Genomic DNA, 23,091 nt, shown 5'->3' with positions numbered 1-23,091 from the left:
TTCAATGTACTCTAGACACCAGACTCCAGAGTCTCTAAGGTAATCGGTACTCCGTACTCCATACAGAGGACCGCAGAGGGTACCTGCATTAGAGACTCGCTAGTAATACCAAAGCGCTCGACGTCTATAATTGAGACTCCTGCATGTCGCCAACCTCCAGACCTACTCGAAATAATAATGCCGCTGATCCTAGTTCGACATGCTGTTTCAGTCAGGAACAGAGTCCGGGTTACGTGATCCGCCCTTGTCAGCACTCGTTGTATCACGGCTAACAAACGAGACTACATACGGAGTACCTACGGAGTACCTACGTACTCTGTCTATTCAGATTCCAGTGAGAACGACTGTTATCTCAAACCGAGACAGCCAATTCCTCCCCCTCTTCATGACGCGCACGCATACCATCCTGACATCACTCGGAATGTCACCGATCGACGCGATCGTCTGGTTATCAGCAAGATAGTCGGGCTAAAGGAGTACATGGTACATACAGGGTGGACTCGCGAACTGCTCAGCACTGTGCACTGTGCACTGTGTACTCCATGCTCTATAGATGTTAAAAAAGAGTTCGTCCGTGACGTAGGGGAAGACTGGATCCGTCCGTCATTCAATCTGGCGGGCTCCTTGCGTGGTGAACTCTGACGCTCAGGTCTCTAGTCTGTATCGATCAATACTCTGTAGAGGTATAGGTACGACGGATCGCCGGTATTTGGCGTATGAGAGAGTTATTAAGTTATGTGGTCTGTTGAAAGCGTGGGTACGAAGTAATCTACTACCTACTAGGTACGGAGTACTCAACATCATGCAGTTGAGCGGCATATCTTGACTATCCGTATACCCCGTATGAATTGACTAAATATAGAGACTACATCAGTTCCCGCGCATGCACGTTTCCAAAAAAGAGACGAACATTCTCGTCGTCAGCACCCTCCACAATGACATTCCCAACCCGGAAGCTCCTCGCAGGTTCAGGATGGTAGTCAGAGTATGGCGGCGGCGGGCCTCGTTCGTCCAGGTCTTCATCCTCACTCGAACTGCTGGACACACTCACGCCATCTGAGATATGAGCGTTCTTCTCGGGGGGTCTACTCGTTGAGGGTTCCCCGGTCTAACATCAATCAGTAAAAACAAACAGTAAAAACAAACACATGAAATGTGATTGTGGGCTTGGAAATCAGTTCAAACAGTTCAACTTACAGGCTCATCTGGCGATGACGATGAGGGCATCCCGCCCATCCGCGGAAGCTCGTTATTGTTGCTGCTTGTCGACTTGGGCCGGGCGATCACCTCCTCCTCGCAGGTCCGGCCGACCAGATCTCCATCCCTCCAGATCCCGTACTTGAGCGTCATCCCCTCGAAGGTGGTGTTGTACACCTCGCACTGCATCATCTCGCAGTTCGTCAGGGTCGCGCGGTTCACCCGGCTGCGCGTCATAATCACCCGGTCCAACGTGCTGCGCTCAACCTGGCTCGAGTCCGCCACGACACTCCCAACGGCCGTACTGCGATGCATCGAGCTACGGCCCATGACCATCGTGTCGTCGAGATCACTGCGCGTCACAGACGTAGCGCCGTTCAGCTGCGTCCTGGTTGCCTTTGTACGTCCCACTTCCTCGCAGTCCGTCACTTTCGTGTCCTCCAGCTGGCTCCGTGAGATCTTCGCCCGCGTCACCACGCACCGCGTCAACTCGCTGCGCGAGATCTCCGTGCGCCGCGAGTCCCCCGTCACCGTCACATCGGTTAGCACGCAGCGTGTCGTTCGCGTGGTGGTGTCCGTGTTCCGGAATAGAGCGTTGTGGATGGTACTCCGGTCGATCGTGGGGTACGAGTCCCACCTGTCGGGCGTCACCACCAGCTGCTCGATCACGCTTCTAGTCGCTTTGGGGATCGTAGACATGATGGTTCGTATAGATTGCACGGTCTTTTCGATCATCCAGGCAAATGCGCTTCGTAAAATACCCAGCGGTTTGATGACCAGCCACTGTAACATGCTCATTTTTTTTTTCCTTTTCCTCTTTATGTTGGTGCCTAATTAGTGACGTTTGTAGGTTCAGTTTGATGGTGGCTGTACAGGGTAAAACCCCCGCTCGTGTAGACCCCTGCAGTCGTTTATCAGTGTACAAAAGTACTGCTATATGATATATGCATTTATCGACCTGGATGTCTAGTCATTTGTATTGGTTCGAATCGTTTAATTCGGCTGATTCCCTGGACCGGGTACAAAGACGCTCTATTTCACCAAGACGCTTAAACCAGGAAAGGGTCCATGATGATAGATACCAGCTCTCGGATTTTGCTACAGTTATGCTTTTCTAGTGGGAGTCTGTTGCTGCCTAGGTATATGGTATGATGACCATACCTATGTACTACACAATATCTGGCTAATGGGCTCGTCCGACGATATCGGAGCTGGTTGATGGCATGCTCGACGGCTGCTGGCACGATACTGGGTTCTCTTAACCCATTGGCTTTGGAGATGTCGCGTACTCCCCGAGGACGGTTGGAAGGGAAGAAGGTCCCTGTTGACTGTGGCAACGGGCGCAGCCTGATAAGAATCAATCATTAAAATAGTCCTATCGTTACTTTATTGTTGTGGCTGTGTGTGGCCATTGAGGTATTGATTTACACGTGTAAATAAATATATAAACACCACTACTGCTAACACTGACTTCACTACTAGGTGTTATGTTTATTATAGACAGACAGTATATATAGTTATCAACTACCTACCTAGTTAAAATAATAAAAAGTAAATTATTGCATCCTGCAACAGGTATATAATAAAAAGGAAAAAAATAAAAAACACAAGTAGAAAATGTAAAAGAGAGGGAGGAGAGAGAGAGAGAGATGCTTTTTTATTTTACTGGTTGGTTGGCGACAAAAAAGAAAGCAAAAAGAAGTGCCCCCGGGGAGGATCGAACTCCCGGCCTTAGGATATCAATGGAGTTGCTGCTCCAATGTCATATCAGTGATATGAGACCTACGTGATAACCAACTACACCACAGAGGCAACTTGTTGACAAAGCGGTTGAAATTCTGATTCTTATGCCAAACACAGTTTGGCCACCACCCCCGTCCCAGCTAACTTCTCGCTCGCGATTAGACAAGAGCTGCCATGCCAACTTACCTCCTCAGAGATTACTTACTGACCACTGACTCGGAGCAGTTTAAATAAAATACAGTCCCCATGGCTCAGCCTGTTCCTCCTGCTGATCCAAACCAGCAGCCTCCGTCTGCGAACCTCGCGAATCCACGCTTCACTCTCGAGCTCGAGTTTGTCTCCTCCCTCGCGAACCCTTATTACCTGTCACATCTCGCAGTCAACTATCCCGGCCTGCTTGGGATTTCCACGTCTACAGACGACGAAGACACAGACTCCACTCTCTCTGCAGACGCACAGGCATTCGCGGCCTACCTTGCCTACCTCTACTCGTACTGGAAGACGCCCGAATACTCGCAGTTCCTCACGCATCCCGGGGCAACACTACGTGCCCTCAAGTTGCTTCAGCAGGAAACCTTCCGTCGCGATATTATCCGCCCGCAGGTGATCGAGGCGCTCGCGGGGACTGGTATTCCCGATGAGAGCGGCGAAGGGAACGATGCCAATGCACTTGCAGCGGACGAGAACGCACAGCGGGAGACTGTGGAAGATGAAGCCGACAATGGAAATCCGCCCAAGTCGTGATGTGGCCGATGGATATATTTGATGTATACTTCGACAATCTTTCAATGGAGCGACTCCTTATCATTCCAGGGTGGCAACCGACCCAGTTTCTCGAGGCGAGAATGACGCCCATATCCTGCCTATCTATCCATGTCCAGTTCCTACGACCCAAACTTCCAAAATATCCTTCTCGAAGCCACAGAGTGGCATGACAGCTTCACAGATGATAGAATGTCTGACCGAGGCACATACGGCCATTTCAAACCGCCCTATCTCAAGATCGATGCCTGGTATCAGCTTAAAGTTTAACTGCCATTGGCACCAGGAGTTTTATTATGAGGCCGCGAAAACCGAGAGTCCATACGGATTGGTCTCCGCGATATCCGTTGAACTGCGGGGGTTACGCAATGGCGATTTGCTCACTACTGGCGGAGGCATCGGCTGCGAATATATTCTGTTTGGTACACGGAGAAAGGCACCCTCATGGCGACAGACAACTGAAACCATCATTAGCCTACAAGTCACCTATGCAGGTATTAATAAAAAGTAAAAGAAACAATCACATTGTGTTTTCTCCCTCTGTATTCCCTATTTCCGTCGCTTTCAAAGAGCGATACGGTGGCTGCGTCATCGGCATCGGAGCCGAGCAATCGCCTTACGCCCTCATGCGAGGAACTCGTATTGCTGTTGGAGGGTTCATCAGTCGGAGAATAATATCTTAATTCTCGAGAAATTAACAATATATATCTAGCACCTGAGGACCTGAACTTCATTTGTCTACCAAAAGTGTGTACATAAGTCAGTGACAGCTTGTGCACATAAACTATAAACTCCTAACTCCGTAAGCCCAAATCCAGCCAGCTTCTCTCAATTCGCTTTTGACCCCCCTCCTCAGAGAAGCCTCTGCACCACTGCGTCATCGCTCTGGCTCTCGTTCTTCCTGTGCAGCTCGACCTTCCCTGCACAAAACACCCTCCAGCGTCCTTAGGACCGATGCACCAGCCCCGCGCCTGGTAATTAGCCCGCCGGCCGCCGTCGTTGGTGCCTTGCGGTACCTTGAAGCCTTCGCAGCCCTTTTCCACGCTGGCTCGTCGCTTGAATCTATCACCACCCAAATGACACGTCTCCACAGCGGCACTGAATCATATCGTCTTGTTGTTTCGCTGTCTATTATACATCCTCGTGCACAGGATCGATTTTGTTACCCCCCCCTTTCTCACAATCGCTAGAGAAGCCAGGCACCTCCGTTCTCGCCGCTCCCGATGGAGTCCGTCCGCCAGTCCTGCCGGCCTAAACACCAGGTTTTGATCTTGAAATGTTATCCGAAATACCAGAAAGGCGTGCAGGAGGTTATCCCGAATTCGAGCGAACTGTCCTACCTCCTGTACTATGCGAGTACGCGTCGCAGTAAGCTGACGAAAGTCGGCGCGTTCTTGGAAAAAAGGGCTGCCCGCGATGTCTGGCGGCGGAGATTGGGGTACGTTGTGATGAAGACAAGAAAGCTTTTTGTTTATCTATAATGGCTGACTCTCCCTTTTTTTTCTATACCTATAGAAATGTCCAGGTTACCCTGCAGATCCTTACTGCACTGATTGAGAAGGTTCCTCGCGACCTGCCCATCTATGCTCGCTCCATCCTCACAATCATCGATACCGTTCTGCGCTCCAATGATATTTCAATGGTAGAGGCGTCGGTGGCAACCTTTGAGATGTTCTGCCGACACCAGGACATGGCCGCTCTGTCGGCTGATAAGGACCTCGCACACCAGTACCGTGAAGTCGTACGGATGTATACGGCTTTCGCCGCCACCAGCCCAAACGCCGACGCAAAGGGAACCCTGAGCGCCCCCATGGCGATACGCTGGAAGAATGTAGGCTTGCACGCAATCAAGGGCGTCGTTAGCTCCGAGGGAGTGGCTGTCGACGGCGGATATCTCCTGGGAATCGTGTTACCGGTCGTCCTGCAGAATCTTTACAACGGCGAAGACGATGTGCTCGTCAACCTACGGTCGCACCTTCACGACTCGGAAAAGAACGAACGAGAATTGGCGCGGCGGCGTAGGGTGAGCGTTGCAACCGTGCAGACGGCTGATACCGCAGAGGGTGATCCGGCGCTGGCGTCGCAGACTGCAGCCGACGCGGACAGGCAGGCAGAGATGGAGATGCGTCTGCTGGCCTTTCGTTGTTTGGAACGTGTGATCGTGTCCGGCAGCAGCCGTGGCCAGATTCGTATCGCGACCAGAACGGTGCTCAAGTTCATCACCAGCCAGCATCCTCTACCGGAAAACCAGTATGATCATGTCTTAGGCGTGGCGGCGAGCAGCACCTGGGCATCTTCGCTGGTTGAGCTGATTGCAAGCTGGTGTCCCGTGCAGATCCGCTTCGTCATCCTAGTGACGGCCATGGAAGTCTTGCTGGAAACCGATATCACCGCAAACAATCTGAGCCAGGCGTTCACTTTGGTGTATCTGTTCGATTGGCTCCTCAAATCCTCGGTGAACATGATAGGTCTCAGTGTTATGGATGTCTTGCTTGGACTGATGCAGAACATCCTGCGAGTCCTGCAGCTCCCGGCCAAGGAGAACTTGAATGGCGATACAGAGGAGAAGCAACAGTACAAAGGGCCAGCTGCACAGCGAAAACTTCTCGCTCTTCTCGAGCAATCTATTGGCGATCTGGCCACCCACATTTACTACGGTGACCAAGTTGCGGACACGATCAAGACGATCCTGGCTCGCATCAAGGCGTCGGCGTCGACTGACAGCGCGGCAAACTCGACAAACAATCTCGAGAACTCTTTCGCAGCTACTAGCCAACCCAGCGAGGAGAGCAGCACGGATGCATTTTCATATTCGACCGCTAAAATCACAGCCCTGAAATCCATTAAGAACGTTCTCGTCGTCGCTAACCTCCGACACCCCATGGCCGCCGCAGGCGTCGAGACCAGAAACCGAGTAGGTATCCATGTCTGGGAGGGAACTCACTGGCTGCTGCGCGACCCGGATCAAACCGTACGCTACGCCTATGCTGATGCATTCTTGTCGTGGTTGAAGCTCGAGACGAGCAAGAGTGATCTGCAAGCCAAGGTAGAGCCTGGAAAGCTTTCTAAATCACTATCGAAGCGGGATCTGTCCGAATCGGCAGACAAATCTGCAAAGCAAGCTGCCATGGGGACGACTTCGAGCCAACGAGAACGAGTGGCTGTGCTCGCACAGTCCAACTTTCTCCGTCTACTGCACTTGACGATTTACGATATCGCGCTGGAAAATCCCACGGACGAATCTAGCGTGCTGCTTCTTCACCTACTGCTTGCAAACTTGGTTGAGCACCTGGGCGTTAATGCTATCCGTTTTGGTCTTCCTGTCGTTTTGCGGCTGCAAGAAGATTTGAATACGGTCTACAAACTGCGATCTTTCGCTGCCAAAGTGAACATTGGAAGCCTGATATATGGCTACCTGTCAGCTGTGGTTGAAAAATTTAACTTGGAAGCGTCGAACTCTGGAAAGGAAATCTTGCACGAGAGCGACACAAGGAGGAAACAGGGCTTGTGGCTCAAGAAAGTTCGTCTCCCCCCCGCTTCACTCGACTCTATTTTATCTGGTGCCCCGACGGATGCCAGCAGCCTGAATCCCGCTGCATCTACATTCCCTCCGTTTCGGAGTGTGGAAGATTTGGTCCGACAGATCGAACAGTCGTATAACGCGACAACGACCACGTCTTCTCATAATCCACTCAACCTTTCCGGGCGAGGTCTTCATAATCTTCCTACTATGAACAACATTCTGCCAACGGCCGAGGTACCTAAGAGTGCTTCTCTTCCGCTCAGTTTCACAAATCAAATGCTGTCAAATTGGTCGAAGGAGAGCTGTCTTGCTGCTATTGAGAAGGAAAGCATCAAGACGTTATCCATCGCGGGCTCCCGAAGCGGCGCCTTTGGTGGGAGGCCCTACATCCAGATCAACGGGAATAGAGACGGCTCTCCCACGGCTGGAACTGCGTCGCCAAGTGCTCATGGTTCGTACGCATATGCAACCAGCGTAAAGCAATCTCGGCGAATGAGCGTCCCCGAATCCAGCGGGTCGCTGGACCACATATCCGGCCGTGGATCGCCCGTTCGCATGAATGACCTGCGTCGTGTTCTTTCTGTCAACACGGAAGGCAAAACAACTCGTAAGCAGAGTCCGCTGCGTGGCCGGCTGGATAGATCGAACACCAGCGTGATCTCCAACAGCAGCGAAAGCATGGTGAGCGGTGCCTTCTCCATGTCCGAAGCCGAGGATGTCTCAGGCAGCAGACCGCAGTCTGTGTATGACCGGTCAGGGAACTCGGACTATGACGGTTCGGAGACACCAAAGGCATCTGTGACAGGCTTCAGCGGCAATGGAATGTTATTTGACCAATCTTCTCTGGATCCCGACGAAATCCCCCCAGTTCCACCAATCCCCCCATCCCTGTCAATCCCCGGCGGCTTCCCGAACGATTCCCAACGTTCATTATCCTCTGCCAATCGACCATCGACTGCTCCGGGCAAAGGCAGGCCTGCGACCACTACGTCCTCGGGCTCCCGTCCGCCCGGGTCGCTGAACAGGGACAGAACGAGGTCCAGCACCGGTCTTGCTGGCTCCGCCATTGGCAGCGAGGGGCTCGTCGACGACCGCCAGCGAGACGATGTTCTGAAACTCCTTGATGGCTTCTTGTCCCCCTCAAGCCAACGTGGAAATTCGCATTCCCTGCACGAGACGAGGAGCCTCAACAGCCAGTCTAGCCGACGGGCCGTCAGCGGCGGTATCGGCCGTCCACCGTACTGATTCTCTTCATCTTTGATTCCCTCCTGTATAATTGCACCCATGATCCTGTTTTTTCTATGATTATTTGGTCTACAGTTCTACATACACTCTTTTCCTCCTTTTTCTTTGCATTTGCCCTTCTCTTTGTTTTTGGATAGACTTTTGTTCATGTCACCCTGCCATTTTCATATATCATCCATCCTGTTTTCAAATCCACTGCTTCCCATTTCCTTTAGTTTTTAGTTTTTTATTATTCATTTGTACTGTTCTTTGTAAACAATGTCTCTTAAAGATATCATTCATTAATTAATCAACACAATTTCTTTTCTCCCTGATGCCTCTGCTTCTTTACTGTAGGATCTAGATACCATTTTCTGTAGACTTTGTTCTACATATAATCAACTATACCTGTGGAAAAAAGCTACAGGGTTGCATTTAGATGTTAAATGAGCGAAATAGACCACAATACATATCCTACAAGCCAGCTTGCTGGACCAGAAGAGCCGGAGCATGAGCGTCCACCTCGACGTCGACGTCGACGGGCCCAAAATACTCGTTGAAAGTGTCGACCAAGCAGTCATCGGTCAAATGCATGTGGGCGCCCGGAACGGTCTTGAAATCGAGCTTCCCCTGTTCATCGAGGGCCTTGAGACCCAGCCAGTCTTCCGTATAGATGGGCCGTTCGTGGAGAGGCGTCACCTCGCCCGTTGTGGCGTTCACCTCGGCAAACCACGCGCTCTCCTTCGGGTTGACCATTGTGTCGTCGGCGAACATGAACATGGAGAACCGGTTGAGCGAGATGAGGTTAGCGCGGTACATCTCGTTCTTCTCCTCCCTCTCGTTGTTGATGTCGGCCAGGAAGTTGCTGTGCTCCAGGTACGCGTCCAGCTCGGCCGGGTCACGGAAGTACTGGGCGGGGACGAGCCGCGACTGCACAAAATCCGACCAGCGGTTGGAGCGCAGCAGGGCCTCCGCCGCACGGCACGCCCAGTCCGTCAGACCGCAGTCCTGAAATTCGGCGATCCCGTTGTGCTGGCTGCCGAAGGTGACGAGGTTGCGGACCGGCGGCGAGTTGCACCGCTCGACGTACGCCCGTAGGAACTGGCCACCCTGCGAGAAGCCAAGAGCGTTCACGGCCGGAGCAGTGCTCAGGATCGGATCTGCAGCCAGCTGCTCACACACAGCTGCCACCTGCTCTGTCACGTTCCCCAAGAAGGTTGCCTGGCGGTCACCGCTGCCCGTGTCGGCCAGGTGCACAAGGTGCACGTACGTCCCGGGGTTGACCTCTTCCGCCAGCGCGGCCACTTGTTTCAACCCGTCATTTTCGAAGCTATCGCCGAGCCCGTGCCATATCACCAACGGTAGGGGCCTGAGTTCGGTGCTGCGTTCGCGGGACGTAGGACGCGCGGAGAGCGCGGCGGACCAAGCGGTGGCGAGGAGCAAAGCCCAAGGACCGGCGCGGTAGAGCATGGGGGCGTCTGTCCTCTCACGTCGATCGACGCGAATGAGATGCAAGATAAAAACTGATGAGTGGTTAGATGCGTCGGGGGAAGAACAAGGGAAGGGAGACGCTGCTGGTCAGTCGATGACGCAACCTTCAGAGAGGGAAAATAGCAAGACATAATAAGATCGAGGGTTTAGCCGATCCCGGGCGCGGAATGCGACGGTTTGCCAACCTTTGCACCGCTCGAAAGTGCTCATTCCATTGGGACAATTTGTTTTTATTATTGTTAATATATCTTTTTAATCTTGAGAGAATTATTTTGAAAGTCAAAGAACTGGTTTCTCATCTGTACTGTGCCCTATCAGTTTGGCAGAGCACTACCAATGGCCGGTTTCCTTTGACACAAGGGAGGCACAAAGAAAGGCAGTGGACATAAAAGGGCCCCAAGAGGCTTAATGTCGATGATAAATTCAGTCAAAGGGCTCTATCTTAGACTTTTGATGGCCTAATATGCAGGACGGCGACCTTGGTACTCAGAGTACAGGCAATCGGTCATTATGGCGGCGATTATCGACCCATTTTCATATGCGGCCACCAGACGACGATGAGCCTCAGACGTGGTGGATTGCATCGACTGCGATTCCATTGATTGCGGCAGCTACAGGCCCTCTGGCCAATGTGATGTCTATCGTGGCTCTGGTGATGCCCTGGAGGGATACCATCATTTTCGATAAACCAGGACCGCAAGACGGAACTTACCTTCAAGTCGGTATACACGATCCAAAATGGTGAGAATATGATATTTCCAGGATGGCTCTATTCCACTCTACTGATTCATTTGCCAGGTGCACTGCCCTCAACGCTACCTCGCTTGTCTGCGGCGTGGTGGGCAACATCTTTCTTCTCTTCAACTTCACGCAGTTAGTCCGTTACATTGTGGCCCTACCTGCCTCTATCATCCTCTGGTTTCTCGCTACAGGCATTGTAAGTAGTCAAGCCACCCATCCATCAAGAGAGCTGGAACTGACGAGTATTCAAGTTGGTTGGAATAACTGCTTCCACACATATCTACAACCCCCCGATACCACCGACGGAGACATATTCTCAAGCGTACTGGAGTGCGGTGATTGCGGCAGCTCTTTACTTCATCTTAGCGATAATTCTCATGATCAACATGTTGGGATATTTCCTGGGCCATTACCCACAGCACTTTGCTCTGACAGATGACCAGCGGACTTTGATCTTGCAAACCACCATGTTTGTTGTCTGGCTAACGATCGGGGCTGCCATCTTCTCGCGGGCTATGAATCTTTCATTTGCAGATGGTCTATACTTTTCCGACATCACTGTTTTGACACTGGGATTCGGCGACATTGTAGCCACCAACAACGTGAGCAGGGGCCTTATTCTCCCCTACGCGGTTATCGGCGTGATTATTTTGGGTCTTGTGGTGTCAAGTATCCATCGATTTGCCAAAGAGCTACATTACGACAACGTTATCATGGGACACATCGAGCGGAAGCGACAGATGGCCTTTGATCGGTCTGTCACTGTTGGTGAGGACTTTGAGATGGAGATCAAAAGCCAGGTGAAGCCTCCGATACCGCTGCGTGCGCGCCAGGGATCCGACTCTATATACCGGCCTCGACCAAAGCATCGAAAACATCCAATCCGAGCTACCATTCACTCACTAAGTCAAGCAAGAGCGAAAAGGCCGAAACTTCTGATTATGCGAGAAGAGAAGGACAGATTCGATGCTATGCGAGCAATCCAGTGCGAGACCATACGATTCCGGCGGTGGAACGATCTTTTCGTAAGTCTTTTTGCCTTTGGCGTGGTCTGGACCGGCGGTGCCGCTGTCTTTTGGCATTTGGAAGGTATCACGTATTTCGAAGCTCTGTATTTTGGGTTCTGTTCGCTTATCACTATTGGATACGGTGACATCACGCCTACAACCAACGCAGGGAAACCCTTCTTCATTGTCTGGTCGACCATCGCCGTCCCCACCATGACCATGCTGATTTCCGAAATGAGCGACACCGTCGTTGTCGGCTTCAAACAGGCCACAGATCTCTTTGCGGATTGGTTCGTGCTGCCACAGCGAGGCAAGTACCGGGACTTCATCTCTAGGTTCCCAGGTATATTCAATGCGATGCAGCGGCACGAAGAAAAGAAACGTGTCGAACAGGGGTTTCAGGTTGGCGTTGATGATACAGATGATGCAGAGAACGGAGTGAACCGCCCGGCAAGGCAAGCCGCGGATCGGCCAGTACACACGCTGGAAGAGCTCGCTCGTGATCTGGCCCCGTCAGATCTCGAACTAGCACAACAGCTTGCCTTTGCCATTCGGCAGACCACCCTCGACGCCCTGCTGGACGAACCCAAACAGTACAGCTACGAGGAATGGGTGCATTTTACGCGTCTCATCCAGTTCACAAATCCGAAACCCGCTGGCGGGCTGGAATCTGGCTCCTACGCCGATGAAGACGAGTACGGCGTGCTGAACTGGGACTGGATCGGTGAGAACAGTCCCATGGTCGCTGGGCGGACGGAACCCGAATGGGTGCTTGCCCGGCTGTGCGAGAGTCTAGTCCGGTACATGGCTACGCAGGAGAACAACAGGGCGAAGGATCTCGGGGTGGACTATGAGAAGCCGACGCTAGAGAAAGAGGCGGATTTGGGTGTTCTTGATGAAGCCGAAGCCGGAGCCGAAGCTGCATAGATGAACGGAACGAATGTGTGTAGATTATCATGTTTATTATGTCTTGGCATGACTATGTATTGGATGACACCAGCGATTGGAACAGCATTAGTTTTAACCCACTGCATTGAATAATCTGGGCCGAAGCTAGTCAAATGCCGCGAGGCAGAGTATCTCGCCACTAGGCTTGTGTGTCTGCACGTCCTATACCGTGTATATGACCATCCTACCTCGCGATCTCCTGGTTGTACCCGGCCGGGATCAACCTGCAAGATTTGAGTAACATCAACGCCATCTCGACCTGCACCAACTCATTGTATTGGGTGACCCCCTTGGGAATCGACGATCTAGGCTGGCGGTTCTGTATCATGTTCGCTTCTCCAATGCTACATGATTCTCACCTGTCTGGTTCTTGTACGTCGAGACGGCGAATCTCTCGCTTGAGCAAATCGATCGTTCTGTTCAAAGTTAAGTATGAGAGGGGTGCAAGCATCTTGTCAAGCAGGTTAGATAGTAGGTGCTGGAAGAGTGAGGATGGGGAAGTCCTCACGATAGTGGACTCACAGGAGAAAGATGTGCTGGCTTGAAATTTGTTGAATTAAACAGTCAAAAAGCCTAGGATGATAACTAAGAGCAAGAGTCATGTGAGATCGAGTGACCGCCAGCGGCCAACTGGCTATTATTATTTTGGGCGGGCAGTTCGAATCGAACCACCCTTTACTGTTTAACAAGACAATAGATTCTGCAAGTGAGCAGTAAGAGCCTTCCCATCTTCTCAACGCTGTTTTCAGTTGACTTTTTGCAGCTCCTTTATCCTCCTCTGAGCCTGCACGTCAAAACCCCATTTACAACCGTCTCGGCTCTCGATAGTCCCTTGACGTTGACACGCATGTGGCCTTTCGGCTAGTATTCATCTGATGATCAGACTACTCAAAGACGCTCCGATAGCATGGCTGAGATAGTATCGAATGAAGAGAGAGACTGCAGCGGTTGTGTTCTCCAAGAAGTCCACCAACGGTATATACTGCAGGACCAGCTTTTGTGCATCGCAGTCATGAATGAGCTTGGAGGATTCGTGGCTGAAATTTCCCCATGTAGGAGAATAGAAGAATCTAGAAAAAACCCCTTGGTGAGCTGTGTGATCTCACTGGAAGCCGGGGAGGAAGCGTGCTAAGCGACTCTAGAAACTCACCGGCAGAGTATTATAGCGAGGATAATGATTCAAATGAAAGTCTTGGCTCAGAGCACTCAGAATAGAAATTACCTCACCTCGACAGATGCTTGTATCAGTCCCATTTGCATTGCTTAGAAGGTCCGCGCAACGATGAAGCAGGTTAGGTGCACCACCAAACCCATTCATGATACTTCTTCATAGAATGAATGTATATCTGGAAGGGGTTTCTTTTGTAGAACAAAATCTTGTCAGGAAAGGTTTCTTTGCTCAAGTATAACGAAGAGAGATGTGGATACATACACACTATTGAGCTTTATCAATTGTCTGAAGTCTCTACGAAGACCGGAGACTTGGAGATGAGTAAGGCCTTTGCGGTACGCAACGAGATGCACACCGACATGGTATTGTATGACTGATCCCTCATCCCACGGACCTGAAGGTAAGGTAGGTACGCCAATGTTTATTACCCCAATGCCCATTCAACCCGGAGCCAGAAAAGTCGGGTTCGCCTGTATGATCCCGAAACATGCTGATGCTCTCTTCCTCATCCTCGAGGATGGGATAATCAGAGAGCAAAGATGGCGACAGGTCTGGCAGGAAGAAGGCTGGCTCAAACTTGAAGATATCCTCTTCCCCGCGTTCGACTTTGACCACCTGGATGCCTAGCTTAGAGAGCTCGCTGATCTCGAAAGTAGTCGACTTGTTCTTGGAGAGAATTGAAAGCAGCTGAGCAGCATGGTCGCGGACGGTTTGGATTTGCTCGTGAGGGGGGGATTCCCTTATATGTATCTTGGAAACCAGTAGAAGCAGGAAATATGATAGTTATCTTCTTGTTTGGCTTTGAACACAGATGAGATGTCCTGGGGAGGTGGAATTGATGTCACTTTCCGTCATGGAGTCAACAAAGACTCGCTCCTTGAAAACCCATCTGCTACTACCTGTGTGAGCTCACTCCTAGACCATGATGGAGCCAGCTAAAACACCTTATGTGCTTATAAGTAGAATTAAAGTATAAATCTACCTGATAAATCTATCGAATCTTAATATAGGTTACTACCGAGATACTAACTAGATACTAGTTAATTAGCTACAATATACTGAATCAACTGCTCGGATGCGTTTGCCAGCTTAGTTGGTTTCTTTCATTCCCAATGAATATATAGTCAGTTATTCTATACTAGTAGGTTCTGCCTGGTTAGGCTGAGTCGCTTTGCGTTGCCGCGCCTAGCATCCTGAATAGTATCCCTTTCTCTTTTGTTCTATGTAGTATACACATAGTTATAGCCATGTATATACTGTTGGGGCGATGCCCCGGGATGAGCTCAGCGGAATGATGATGGATGGATAGATGAATGATGATGATGCTATCTAGGATGCGCGCAGGCGAGAGAGGAAAGGTAAGCAGGTGAAGTAGTAGTAAGATCAACTCTACGCCCAACTAGGAAGCACCCACCAACGCCCGCCCACCAAGTCTGAGGCAGGAACCAGGCGGCACCTCCCCAAAGATGGAAAGTCCACAGGCTGCCTACCCAGATAGTAAAAAGACGAAATTTTCTCCCCTCTTCCCACTGAGCTTCCTTCTCTCATCTTAACATGGCGAGACCGAATAAACGTGCGTGAAGAAATCCTACTTTCAAAAATATATCACTTGAATCTACTTAATAGCTCGATAATATCAAGGTATGGGGTATCACTTTCATCCAAAACAGGGAACAGCTATTCTTCTTTGGCTTACTTATGGTATCAGCTTATTAAGGCATCTCCCCATCTCACAGGATCGACATGAGATCTACTTGACGATGCCCGAATACAACAAAAACTACGCAAAGTATCTGAAAAGTGGTAGGGAAAAGCCAGATGCCTTCCTGAAGATGCCCGAATACGACCTTTTACCAATCGACAGTCCCTACTATATGGATCTGCTTGCAGAAACAATTCTGGCACTTTGCCTCATGGCGGCTGAGGAAACCAAAAACATATATCTGAATAGGTGTCGGAAAAAATGACCAAATAGGTACTTCCTCCATTCCTTTGAACCTGCCAAAGAGCGGTTCAGTTTAGCTCTCCATAAAGTGGCTGAGCAGGGAGGTCAGGCTGCTAGCTCTACACGAAGCTGTAGAACAAGCGCCTGCTGGCTCTATATAAAGTTATAAAGCTAGGCCGCGACTGATAGCTCTACACAAAGTTGTAGAGCACAGTTGTGGTACCATTCCTAGAGTATACCTAGCTAGTTCTATTATCGTTCTGGCGGACAGTTCTTTGCAGCTTTTTGCATTTTTTTTGTATTGAGTCAGTGATAACATGAGAACCCTGTAATCAGTTCTCAAACGAGAACATTCCCTCAAGCCCAAAGTGGGTAAAATTGAAGGAGCCTGCTAAACTTTGAAATGTAGATTTACATGTGGACAGTGTTATACCGGTGGTCCGGTTTAATGGCTCAATAGTCCCTTGCAATAGTACCACGTTCCGGCTCATTTAATCTGTGGTGATAGCCCTCCTTATTTCAGTTATTAGTAATACCAAATTCAGGTATCATCGTACTAGGCTCGAAAAGATCATGGGAAACAGGCTGTCCGAATAGTTTAATCGGCGAAGAATCGTGCCGTGAAGTGTTGGCACCCCCGTTCCAAGTAGAGGGCGACGGGGTAGAGTTTCGAGCGGGCCTGGAATAAATCAAAAGAGGAACCCGGTCTCGAGGTTCCGGAAGCCAGCTGGAGAGCTGGTTGCTCGACGATTCAGGCTCCTCCGGCATATATTTGGACCAGTCAAGTCGGCCAGAGCTCGAGTGTGCAAGTAGTCTCCCTTCCTGTTCGGCGAGGATTTGATCGTCGAGCGTGAAGTGTCTTAATTTTTGTTTGTTCAACTGAGGTGCTTGCGAGAGGTACTGTGGAGAATTACTTATATCATCAAAGAGAAGATTTGCTTCTGCGCTTTTGTTGAATTGGATAGAGTTCGAATGGGAAGGTTGCCTTTTATAGTACTCGTATCTTGACTCCTGCGGAGGAAACGGCTCCTCGTTGTCTAGCAGCATGGACTGAGACGATTGGTCATTTATGTCGTACTTGTCTTTCTGACAGGGTACCACTGTATCAGCGCTGATTCCCCCAGATCCAATATGAAGACCATTCACCATCCATCGTGATCTCGGAAGAGTATTCTTTCGATTTGTTCCACGCTGGGATGTAAAGAGGCCCACAGGATCCGGTCCAAGTCTTTCACGGTCCGATTCTGTCAATTTTCGTCTCTTGCCAAAGTGCTCGTGCTGGTCTGCTCGTGTAGATGTTATCTTCAACGGACGGGTTACGGAGACTGCGGCCCAATCGCTTTGCTGGAGAAGATGGCGCTTGAGGGTTTTCAAATGGGTAGATTTTATTGCTGGCGGACTAGATATCTCTTTTATTGAAGGACCGACGGGAATAGCCTGTTATTTCAAAAGTCAGCTAAGTCGACTAACGAAAAAGCGATGGGGTGGCTTGCATACCTCAAAATGCGAACTGAACTTGCCAGTGTGTTTACCTCCTTGTACCTGGCGTGGCAACTCTCTAAACTTTATAAAATTTAGAACTGACTGATTGATATTCCGCAATGGCCTGCCATGGTCATTTTCAATCCTCTGCTGATGGTTTTGTTGCATAGTGGCGAAGATATTCTTGCATCTGTTTCATGGTAGTTCATATCTGTTTATGAATGATGACAGACTGAACAGCCAGGCTATTAGACGAGGCATGCATGTAGAGCCAGAAGAACGAACCAAACAGTCTGAGATAAGTCACGACGGGCTCATAAGGGAGTCAAGTGCTGGCTCTCGATGGCCGAAAGAGGGCTAGCTTCAATCTTCCGCCGAGGAAGCGTCTTGCTTAAACAGGCAACATCGGAGCACTGCCTCTGCCAGAAGATCCGGCTGACTGAGAACAAGATAGAACAAGCCATCTCCATTCACTGAGGATAAATGAGCATTGTAGTTGATTCATGTTCCCAATCAAGTTTTTTCAATGTCCATGGCATTGTATAGAAAGAGAAAGCCAAAGGATTGGCAATGACTGTCGTCTGTTAAATGTAGCGGGATCTCTCTTTCATCTGCAGACTTGGATATTCTACACTAACTCGCAATACACCACGTCTCCTTCGCACTCAAGCAATTCGATGAGACTGAACATGCGCCAAGGAAAGGCTTCAATATCCACCGTTGAGCGTTTATCTTGGCGGCTCGGCCCGGGCCCATATGATTCAGTTCCGTGGGAAGCCTTCCGTGGTATTTCGTACATAGCAAGGCATTAAGGCATCAAGGCAGCACATGAGCAAACACAACAAACACAATATACCACGTGACATTCTCGCTTCCACTGGTGCACAAATTATTTTCGCAATTTTACTTTGATTCCTCTTCTCAACAGCACCACCTGTTCTTCCAACCACGAACGGACCTTGCATCTCTCAGGTACCATCGGGTCTCTTCGGAGCTTCGAATCATGGAGATGGATGTTATCTCCATTGCTACCTGACGCGAATCTTTTCCCTTCAACGAAGCAGGTCGGGTAAAGACGCTGTTGGGGGATTACGGCAGAGCCAGCGCCTTGCTGGTCAGGCCGCAGAGAACGGGACAAGGTAAGCCACTTACAATTTTCTTTTCGTCTTGTCTGTCATACACCGCGTCCCCCAGGGACGGACTGTCGGCCTGTTTCTATGATGATCACCATTACCATAAGCATAGTTCAACTGAGATCTACCAGATCGCTGAACGACAACCTTCTACCATCTTTCACCCCTATCTGATTTGGCCGTTTTCTGCTGTTTTCTTACTTTCACTCTGTCTACGTTGCTCGAGACCGTCCAGACTAATTAACGTGTCTCCAGTCTGATAATTAGGAACATGATTCTTCGGTCTCCTTAGACTGTATACAGAACACAGTGCTTCTCTGTACTTCCGTACTTTCCCTCGACTACAATCCAGACCTTGACCGTACTTTCGGAAGTTCGGGCAGCCATGCATTGCTGCCCAACTTGGGCTCTGGTGTGGGCTCGAGGATGGTTGCAGCACCCAACCTGACGCCCAGGCCAGTAGGACCACAACTCGCGACGGCACCGGTTGATAGATAAATCTCCATCTTGCACCCCCTGAGTACTTGGTACTCGTAACCTCGGAATGTCATATTTCTCATCACATCCGTACCCCCCCCTCCCTCTTTTTTTTATCGCTCACCACACACTCTTTCCCTTCTTCCCATCTGTTTCATCTTGTTGTACTCTTGTAGATTTGATTGATGGAGACCCATCGCTTATCAGAGAGGCAGCCATTCCCCTCCCTCGCTCACACCGCAATGCGTTTTTTTCCCTCACCCCTCCAAGCCTTGTCGTAGAATCCTTGTCTCGGCGGCCGGTCAAGTGGATATTTTGGTTTCAGCTAAAGGACGGAGGGGGCGTACAATTCATTTGGATCCCACGAGAAGCGGAGTCTGGTGTTTGTAATGGAGTAAAACCTCGTCTCCTCTAGGCCAATCGATCCCAAACCATGACGCACTTGTCACCATCAGCGGGCGCCAAGTGGACGGGACGGGAAGGTCCCAAGTTGAACCAAGTTGAACCAAGTTGAACCAAGTTGAACCAAGTTGAACCAACTCACCGCTACAACGCCTCGATTTGCATCTATTGGCAGTCAGCGCACCCAACGCGGCATCAGGGCTCACGCCCTCCTGCACGCGCATCACACAATTACTCGCTCTTGGTGTGCCAACACAACCTGCAGGCGCTGCCCCTCTCTGCGTAGAGAACAGGAAAATGCCCCACGTCCGTGTCAGATGCTGGCCGGCTGCTCCTAAAAGCACGAGGATCCCCCCCTCAACCTTCTTCTTTAGAATATTCTCCTTACCATCGACCTACTCTCCCCCAAGTATATCAAGCATTCCTAGCCTTCCTACTCTATTAGGTATTGCTTGTTCGTCATCCCCAAGATCCTGTCTTGCAACACAAAACTCATCTTGCCCTGCACTACACACAACATCCTCAACCCATCACCAGGTTATCCCAGCCCGTCAGCACCACTCGTCAGGCCTTTTCTGCTTCTTGCTTCTGCTGCTCTGTGCTTTGTTCTCTCTTCTGCTGTTGCTCTTGTCTCGCTCTTCGACCCGTGGATTTTCCTAGTGTGTTCCGAGAACAGAAAACCGACCCTGGCTTCAGTCACCCCAGAGCTTATTCTACCACTGGAATCCCAATATTCCGGACAGGATCTGCATTGTTCTTCCTTTCAGACGTTGTCTAGCACCAGTACCGTTTTCACTCCAGATCCCAGACTGGTCTCTAGTCGGGTCTTACAGCCACACTTCACAACAGGTAGTTCCCTTTTTTCGATATCTTGCTTTGCTTTGATATTTTTACCCCTGTCGTTTCCCCCTCATACGAGCCTCGCACCGCCAAGTGTTTCTGGACCTGTACCGTCTTCTGTACTTCGACAACAATCGCTGGACCCTACCACGCCCTCAAGGATTCTCTGGAATGTCTACTCCGTGGACACTGCCGTTTATACTGGATCACTCCGTGTCTATCCTTGATAGATACGTGTTCTGAGAATGAACTACTCCCTTCTGGAATTTGAGTTCATCTCGTTCATGGCAACTGCTGTGTGACGGATGACTTGAGTGTTGTTTTATGTTGACACACTCCGATACTATGGCCCTCCCCCCTTGGAACCGAACAAGAAAGCCGGACGTCGGACCAGTTCTATCCGTTGGAATCCCCGTGAAAGGCCCAGGAATCGTTTGAAACAAAAGTTAATGATACTTGTGCTCTTGGATTATCCGTGTTATGATATACCACTCCGTGGAATTGCCCTGGATACGCTTGCGACCGTTGAACTTGTCACATAGGAACCCCCCCCCTGAGCTTCTAGGAAATTTCAAATGGCTTGTCACTACTTCTCCTTTCGCCTCACTTAATGGATCTAGCTTCTGTCTCGATGTCTCCCCGTATACACTGTCTGGGCGGGCATGTAGTGACTTGGAACAACAACCTCCGAACTGTCTTGCCGTTGACCTGCAGTGATCATTCGACCTTCAATCTATGGTTTCCATCGACGGCATTTATGACCTCTTACCAACCTCTCCAACTTCCAAAGTTCTTAGGATTTGACATGGTCGGGAGACCTCTCCCACATGCTGGTGCTGGTTCCTTTGTTTCTTTTCTTGCCTTGGGTTTTCTCCCAAGGAAAGACCCCAACTGGTTCGTTCCTTTTTCAGGGCCCGCTTTCTCATGTCGCTGTGAAAAAACTAACGGTTGATAGATTACCATATACCTCGGACCTAACAGGACTGGCCTTCGTTTTGTGGTGTCGTGATTTTTTGTGTTTTGTCTTTTTATGTGTAGATGTACTGACTCGGTTCCTCCCTGATAGATTCCATCATTTTACCAAGCCTACCAGTGATATCTGGGAGCTTTGGTCACGATGTCCCCTAGAGTCAAGACGGAACCCGGGAGGGTCACTCTTTCTCAGGCAACCCTGCAGAACATGGATCAACTCTCTCAGCCCCAACACAACCCTTACATGCCAGTAGTCTCCAGCCTGGTTTCCCGTGCGATCCAGGATGATGAACTCTCCAGCCAGGATAACTTTTCGTTATGTTCAAGCACACAGCATGGCCGTGGAACCTCCCACGAGATGAAGGCGTGGTCTCTGAGTGATGATATCATTGACCCCAGCGCCGTCTCGACCGAGCCAGAGTCCCCAGAAGTTCAGATGCTTTCCTTTTCTTTGTCGCAACAGCTGTTGCCCTCTGCTGGAAGCCAGTCGGATGTTATCTACCACGCCGTCTCCGATTATGCAGGCTTGCCGGATATGAATGATCAGAATGACCTGGACTTCCAAAATTATGCTTCCATGGTGGATTTCAATGCTTATGAAAATGATGCTTGTGCTCAAAATGGATCCCAGAACTCTGTCTCCGACGATGCTCTGTCCGTCGGTCACAGCTCTCATACGGATGACAGCCACTTTGTCGCAGCCAGCGACGCATGGCCCCTCACAGTGGACACCGGAAACTACTCTGGATCTCCCCTGGAACAATTGTCCAATGCCTTCCAGACTGCCCCTGTCTCCCCCCCTCTGACCGAAGCAAGCAATGATGTTTCTGTCACCTCATCATGCCCACACTCTGGATATCCCTCATATATGCCTCACGACGGCGTTATGCTTCGGGATGTGACTACCACCCCCATCTGCGGCCAAGGCCTGAACCTTGGGGACCCTATGTTTCCTCTTACCCCTCCCCTGAGCGAACAGGACCCCAACAGGTTAGTTTCCTTTCTTTTCTTGAAGCCCAGGAAAGAAAGCGCTGACAGATGCGATCTTTCAACGTTCAGAACCATCCGGCCAACAAAGCAAGCTCGCAGACCGGCCTTGTCCGGCGCTGCCTCCCAGTCTCAGAGCAAGTCTGAGCAGGACATTTTTCTCCCCGCTGCGGAGCCTCTCCGCCAAAGATCCAAGGAAGGCGCTGAATTGAGGAACCCCCGTGATCACCCTTATTACTCCCTGCCGACTCAAAGTGATGGAAAATACTACTGCCCCTTTGCTTCTGGAGATAAGCCCTGCAACCACCCCCCAACCACCCAGAAGTGCGCTTATCAGTATGTTATCCTTGGTTTCTCGTTTTTGCGAGTGATTGCCATAACTAACCATCATCAAACAGCAAATACTTGGATTCCCACTTGAAGCCTTACCGCTGCAAAGTCCCTGTCTGCATGGATGCCCAGCTGCAGTTCTCTTCAAATGCTTGCCTGTTTCGCCATGAACGCGAGGCCCACGGATTCCACGGCCATGGAGACAACCCCCACCTCTGTCTGTTCCCAGGCTGCGAAAGAGCCGTGCCCGGATATGGGTTCCCTCGTAGATGGAATCTCTATGACCACATGAGACGTGTTCACGACTACGCTTCGTCCGAGCGTCCCAGCTCCCGCGAACACTCCCCCAGCGCCGGCCAGGCTGCGAAGAAGAGGGAGAGCACTGGACGCAAGAGACGTGTCACCGGTGTCACCGGTGCTCCGCAGATGAAGCGGTCACGCTCCAACCAGTCGCAGACCAGCGTCTCAAAGGTGGCCCACATCCCCGCGCACCACGGCCAGAGACTGCAGAACGCCGAGAGAAGCTATTATAGCTGTCGCTCTCGGTTGCTTGAGGAACTAGCCAGCATCCAACCCCAGGACTCGGCGATGCACGAGAAGGTCAATGCTAGCCTTCAAGAACTGATCACCTTGGGACTGAACTACCGCCACATCGAAGCCAGCCAGGCCGCTGCTCAATTGAGCAACTGATCAACCGCCGTGACTACTGGAGCCTT

The 23,091-nt window shown here is 50.5% G+C and overlaps 9 protein-coding genes and 1 non-coding gene across 10 annotated transcripts; 5 read left to right on the top strand and 5 right to left on the bottom strand.

The window, feature by feature from the left end:
• Nucleotides 1-744: 744 nt before the first annotated feature.
• On the bottom strand, nucleotides 745-2,073 carry ASPZODRAFT_135182 (hypothetical protein). The gene is made up of 2 exons (XM_022723723.1): nucleotides 1,198-2,073; nucleotides 745-1,108 (listed from the first exon to the last, which is right to left on the bottom strand). Exons 1-2 carry the CDS (start codon nucleotides 1,993-1,995, stop codon nucleotides 866-868), a joined length of 1,041 nt encoding a protein of 346 aa, XP_022578883.1. The 5' UTR covers nucleotides 1,996-2,073; the 3' UTR covers nucleotides 745-865.
• An 826-nt stretch (nucleotides 2,074-2,899) lies between these two features.
• Nucleotides 2,900-3,009, bottom strand: ASPZODRAFT_t113. Its single transcript has one exon. It is a non-coding gene; the product is annotated as a tRNA-Met (tRNA).
• Nucleotides 3,010-3,204: 195 nt separating this feature from the next.
• ASPZODRAFT_33523 (hypothetical protein) lies at nucleotides 3,205-3,582 on the top strand (the record flags this gene model as incomplete). Its single annotated transcript, XM_022728255.1, has 1 exon — nucleotides 3,205-3,582. A coding segment is annotated over one exon (378 nt), but the record flags the coding sequence as incomplete, so codon positions are not given.
• Nucleotides 3,583-4,925: 1,343 nt separating this feature from the next.
• Nucleotides 4,926-8,470, top strand: ASPZODRAFT_72010 (hypothetical protein; the record flags this gene model as incomplete). The annotated part of the gene is made up of 2 exons (XM_022729800.1): nucleotides 4,926-5,140; nucleotides 5,218-8,470. The coding sequence occupies 2 exons, from the start codon at nucleotides 4,926-4,928 to the stop codon at nucleotides 8,468-8,470; spliced, it is 3,468 nt and encodes a 1,155-aa protein (XP_022578881.1).
• A 218-nt stretch (nucleotides 8,471-8,688) lies between these two features.
• On the bottom strand, nucleotides 8,689-10,187 carry ASPZODRAFT_781136 (hypothetical protein). The gene is made up of 3 exons (XM_022730218.1): nucleotides 10,025-10,187; nucleotides 9,904-9,972; nucleotides 8,689-9,867 (listed from the first exon to the last, which is right to left on the bottom strand). The coding sequence occupies exons 2-3, from the start codon at nucleotides 9,917-9,919 to the stop codon at nucleotides 8,924-8,926; spliced, it is 960 nt and encodes a 319-aa protein (XP_022578880.1). The 5' UTR covers nucleotides 9,920-9,972; nucleotides 10,025-10,187; the 3' UTR covers nucleotides 8,689-8,923.
• On the top strand, nucleotides 10,162-12,789 carry ASPZODRAFT_781006 (hypothetical protein). Its single transcript, XM_022730215.1, has 3 exons — nucleotides 10,162-10,681; nucleotides 10,739-10,877; nucleotides 10,933-12,789. The coding sequence occupies exons 1-3, from the start codon at nucleotides 10,404-10,406 to the stop codon at nucleotides 12,613-12,615; spliced, it is 2,100 nt and encodes a 699-aa protein (XP_022578879.1). The 5' UTR covers nucleotides 10,162-10,403; the 3' UTR covers nucleotides 12,616-12,789.
• A 3,307-nt stretch (nucleotides 12,790-16,096) lies between these two features.
• ASPZODRAFT_780573 (hypothetical protein) lies at nucleotides 16,097-17,569 on the bottom strand. The gene is made up of 2 exons (XM_022730212.1): nucleotides 17,250-17,569; nucleotides 16,097-17,189 (listed from the first exon to the last, which is right to left on the bottom strand). Exons 1-2 carry the CDS (start codon nucleotides 17,400-17,402, stop codon nucleotides 16,272-16,274), a joined length of 1,071 nt encoding a protein of 356 aa, XP_022578878.1. The 5' UTR covers nucleotides 17,403-17,569; the 3' UTR covers nucleotides 16,097-16,271.
• Nucleotides 17,570-18,280: 711 nt separating this feature from the next.
• Nucleotides 18,281-19,190, bottom strand: ASPZODRAFT_135177 (hypothetical protein). The gene has a single exon (XM_022723722.1). The coding sequence runs from the start codon at nucleotides 18,916-18,918 to the stop codon at nucleotides 18,709-18,711; it is 210 nt and encodes a 69-aa protein (XP_022578877.1). The 5' UTR covers nucleotides 18,919-19,190; the 3' UTR covers nucleotides 18,281-18,708.
• A 211-nt stretch (nucleotides 19,191-19,401) lies between these two features.
• ASPZODRAFT_780828 (hypothetical protein) lies at nucleotides 19,402-20,440 on the top strand. Its single transcript, XM_022730213.1, has 3 exons — nucleotides 19,402-19,875; nucleotides 19,928-19,999; nucleotides 20,055-20,440. Exons 1-3 carry the CDS (start codon nucleotides 19,544-19,546, stop codon nucleotides 20,311-20,313), a joined length of 663 nt encoding a protein of 220 aa, XP_022578876.1. The 5' UTR covers nucleotides 19,402-19,543; the 3' UTR covers nucleotides 20,314-20,440.
• A 763-nt stretch (nucleotides 20,441-21,203) lies between these two features.
• On the top strand, nucleotides 21,204-23,065 carry ASPZODRAFT_71752 (hypothetical protein; the record flags this gene model as incomplete). Its single annotated transcript, XM_022729776.1, has 3 exons — nucleotides 21,204-22,048; nucleotides 22,118-22,381; nucleotides 22,444-23,065. The coding sequence occupies 3 exons, from the start codon at nucleotides 21,204-21,206 to the stop codon at nucleotides 23,063-23,065; spliced, it is 1,731 nt and encodes a 576-aa protein (XP_022578875.1).
• Between the last annotated feature and the right edge of the window lie 26 nt (nucleotides 23,066-23,091).

The sequence above is a fragment of the Penicilliopsis zonata genome (assembly GCF_001890105.1).
Source record: "Penicilliopsis zonata CBS 506.65 unplaced genomic scaffold ASPZOscaffold_14, whole genome shotgun sequence".
Taxonomy (NCBI): domain Eukaryota; kingdom Fungi; phylum Ascomycota; class Eurotiomycetes; order Eurotiales; family Aspergillaceae; genus Penicilliopsis; species Penicilliopsis zonata.
The sequence above is the reverse complement of the archived record's forward strand: the minus strand, read 5'-3'. Positions and strand labels throughout refer to the sequence as shown.

What these genes read in the sequence shown, in the direction of transcription:
- ASPZODRAFT_135182 (XM_022723723.1), bottom strand. Translation starts at nt 1,995, where the DNA reads ATGAGCATGTTACAGTGGCTGGTCATCAAACCGCTGGGTATTTTACGA. An exon ending in CGTCATCGCCAGATGAGCCT is followed by an intron (nt 1,109 to 1,197) that starts GTAAGTTGAACT and finishes GATTGATGTTAG; the next exon opens with ACCGGGGAACCCTCAACGAG.
- ASPZODRAFT_781006 (XM_022730215.1), top strand. Translation starts at nt 10,404, where the DNA reads ATGCAGGACGGCGACCTTGGTACTCAGAGTACAGGCAATCGGTCATTA. An exon ending in GGTATACACGATCCAAAATG is followed by an intron (nt 10,682 to 10,738) that starts GTGAGAATATGA and finishes TTCATTTGCCAG; the next exon opens with GTGCACTGCCCTCAACGCTA. An exon ending in GGTTTCTCGCTACAGGCATT is followed by an intron (nt 10,878 to 10,932) that starts GTAAGTAGTCAA and finishes CGAGTATTCAAG; the next exon opens with TTGGTTGGAATAACTGCTTC.
- ASPZODRAFT_780573 (XM_022730212.1), bottom strand. Translation starts at nt 17,402, where the DNA reads ATGCAACAAAACCATCAGCAGAGGATTGAAAATGACCATGGCAGGCCA. An exon ending in AGTTCAGTTCGCATTTTGAG is followed by an intron (nt 17,190 to 17,249) that starts GTATGCAAGCCA and finishes TTGAAATAACAG; the next exon opens with GCTATTCCCGTCGGTCCTTC.
- ASPZODRAFT_135177 (XM_022723722.1), bottom strand. Translation starts at nt 18,918, where the DNA reads ATGACATTCCGAGGTTACGAGTACCAAGTACTCAGGGGGTGCAAGATG.
- ASPZODRAFT_780828 (XM_022730213.1), top strand. Translation starts at nt 19,544, where the DNA reads ATGCCCCACGTCCGTGTCAGATGCTGGCCGGCTGCTCCTAAAAGCACG. An exon ending in TCTCTTCTGCTGTTGCTCTT is followed by an intron (nt 19,876 to 19,927) that starts GTCTCGCTCTTC and finishes AGAACAGAAAAC; the next exon opens with CGACCCTGGCTTCAGTCACC. An exon ending in TTCCGGACAGGATCTGCATT is followed by an intron (nt 20,000 to 20,054) that starts GTTCTTCCTTTC and finishes TCCAGATCCCAG; the next exon opens with ACTGGTCTCTAGTCGGGTCT.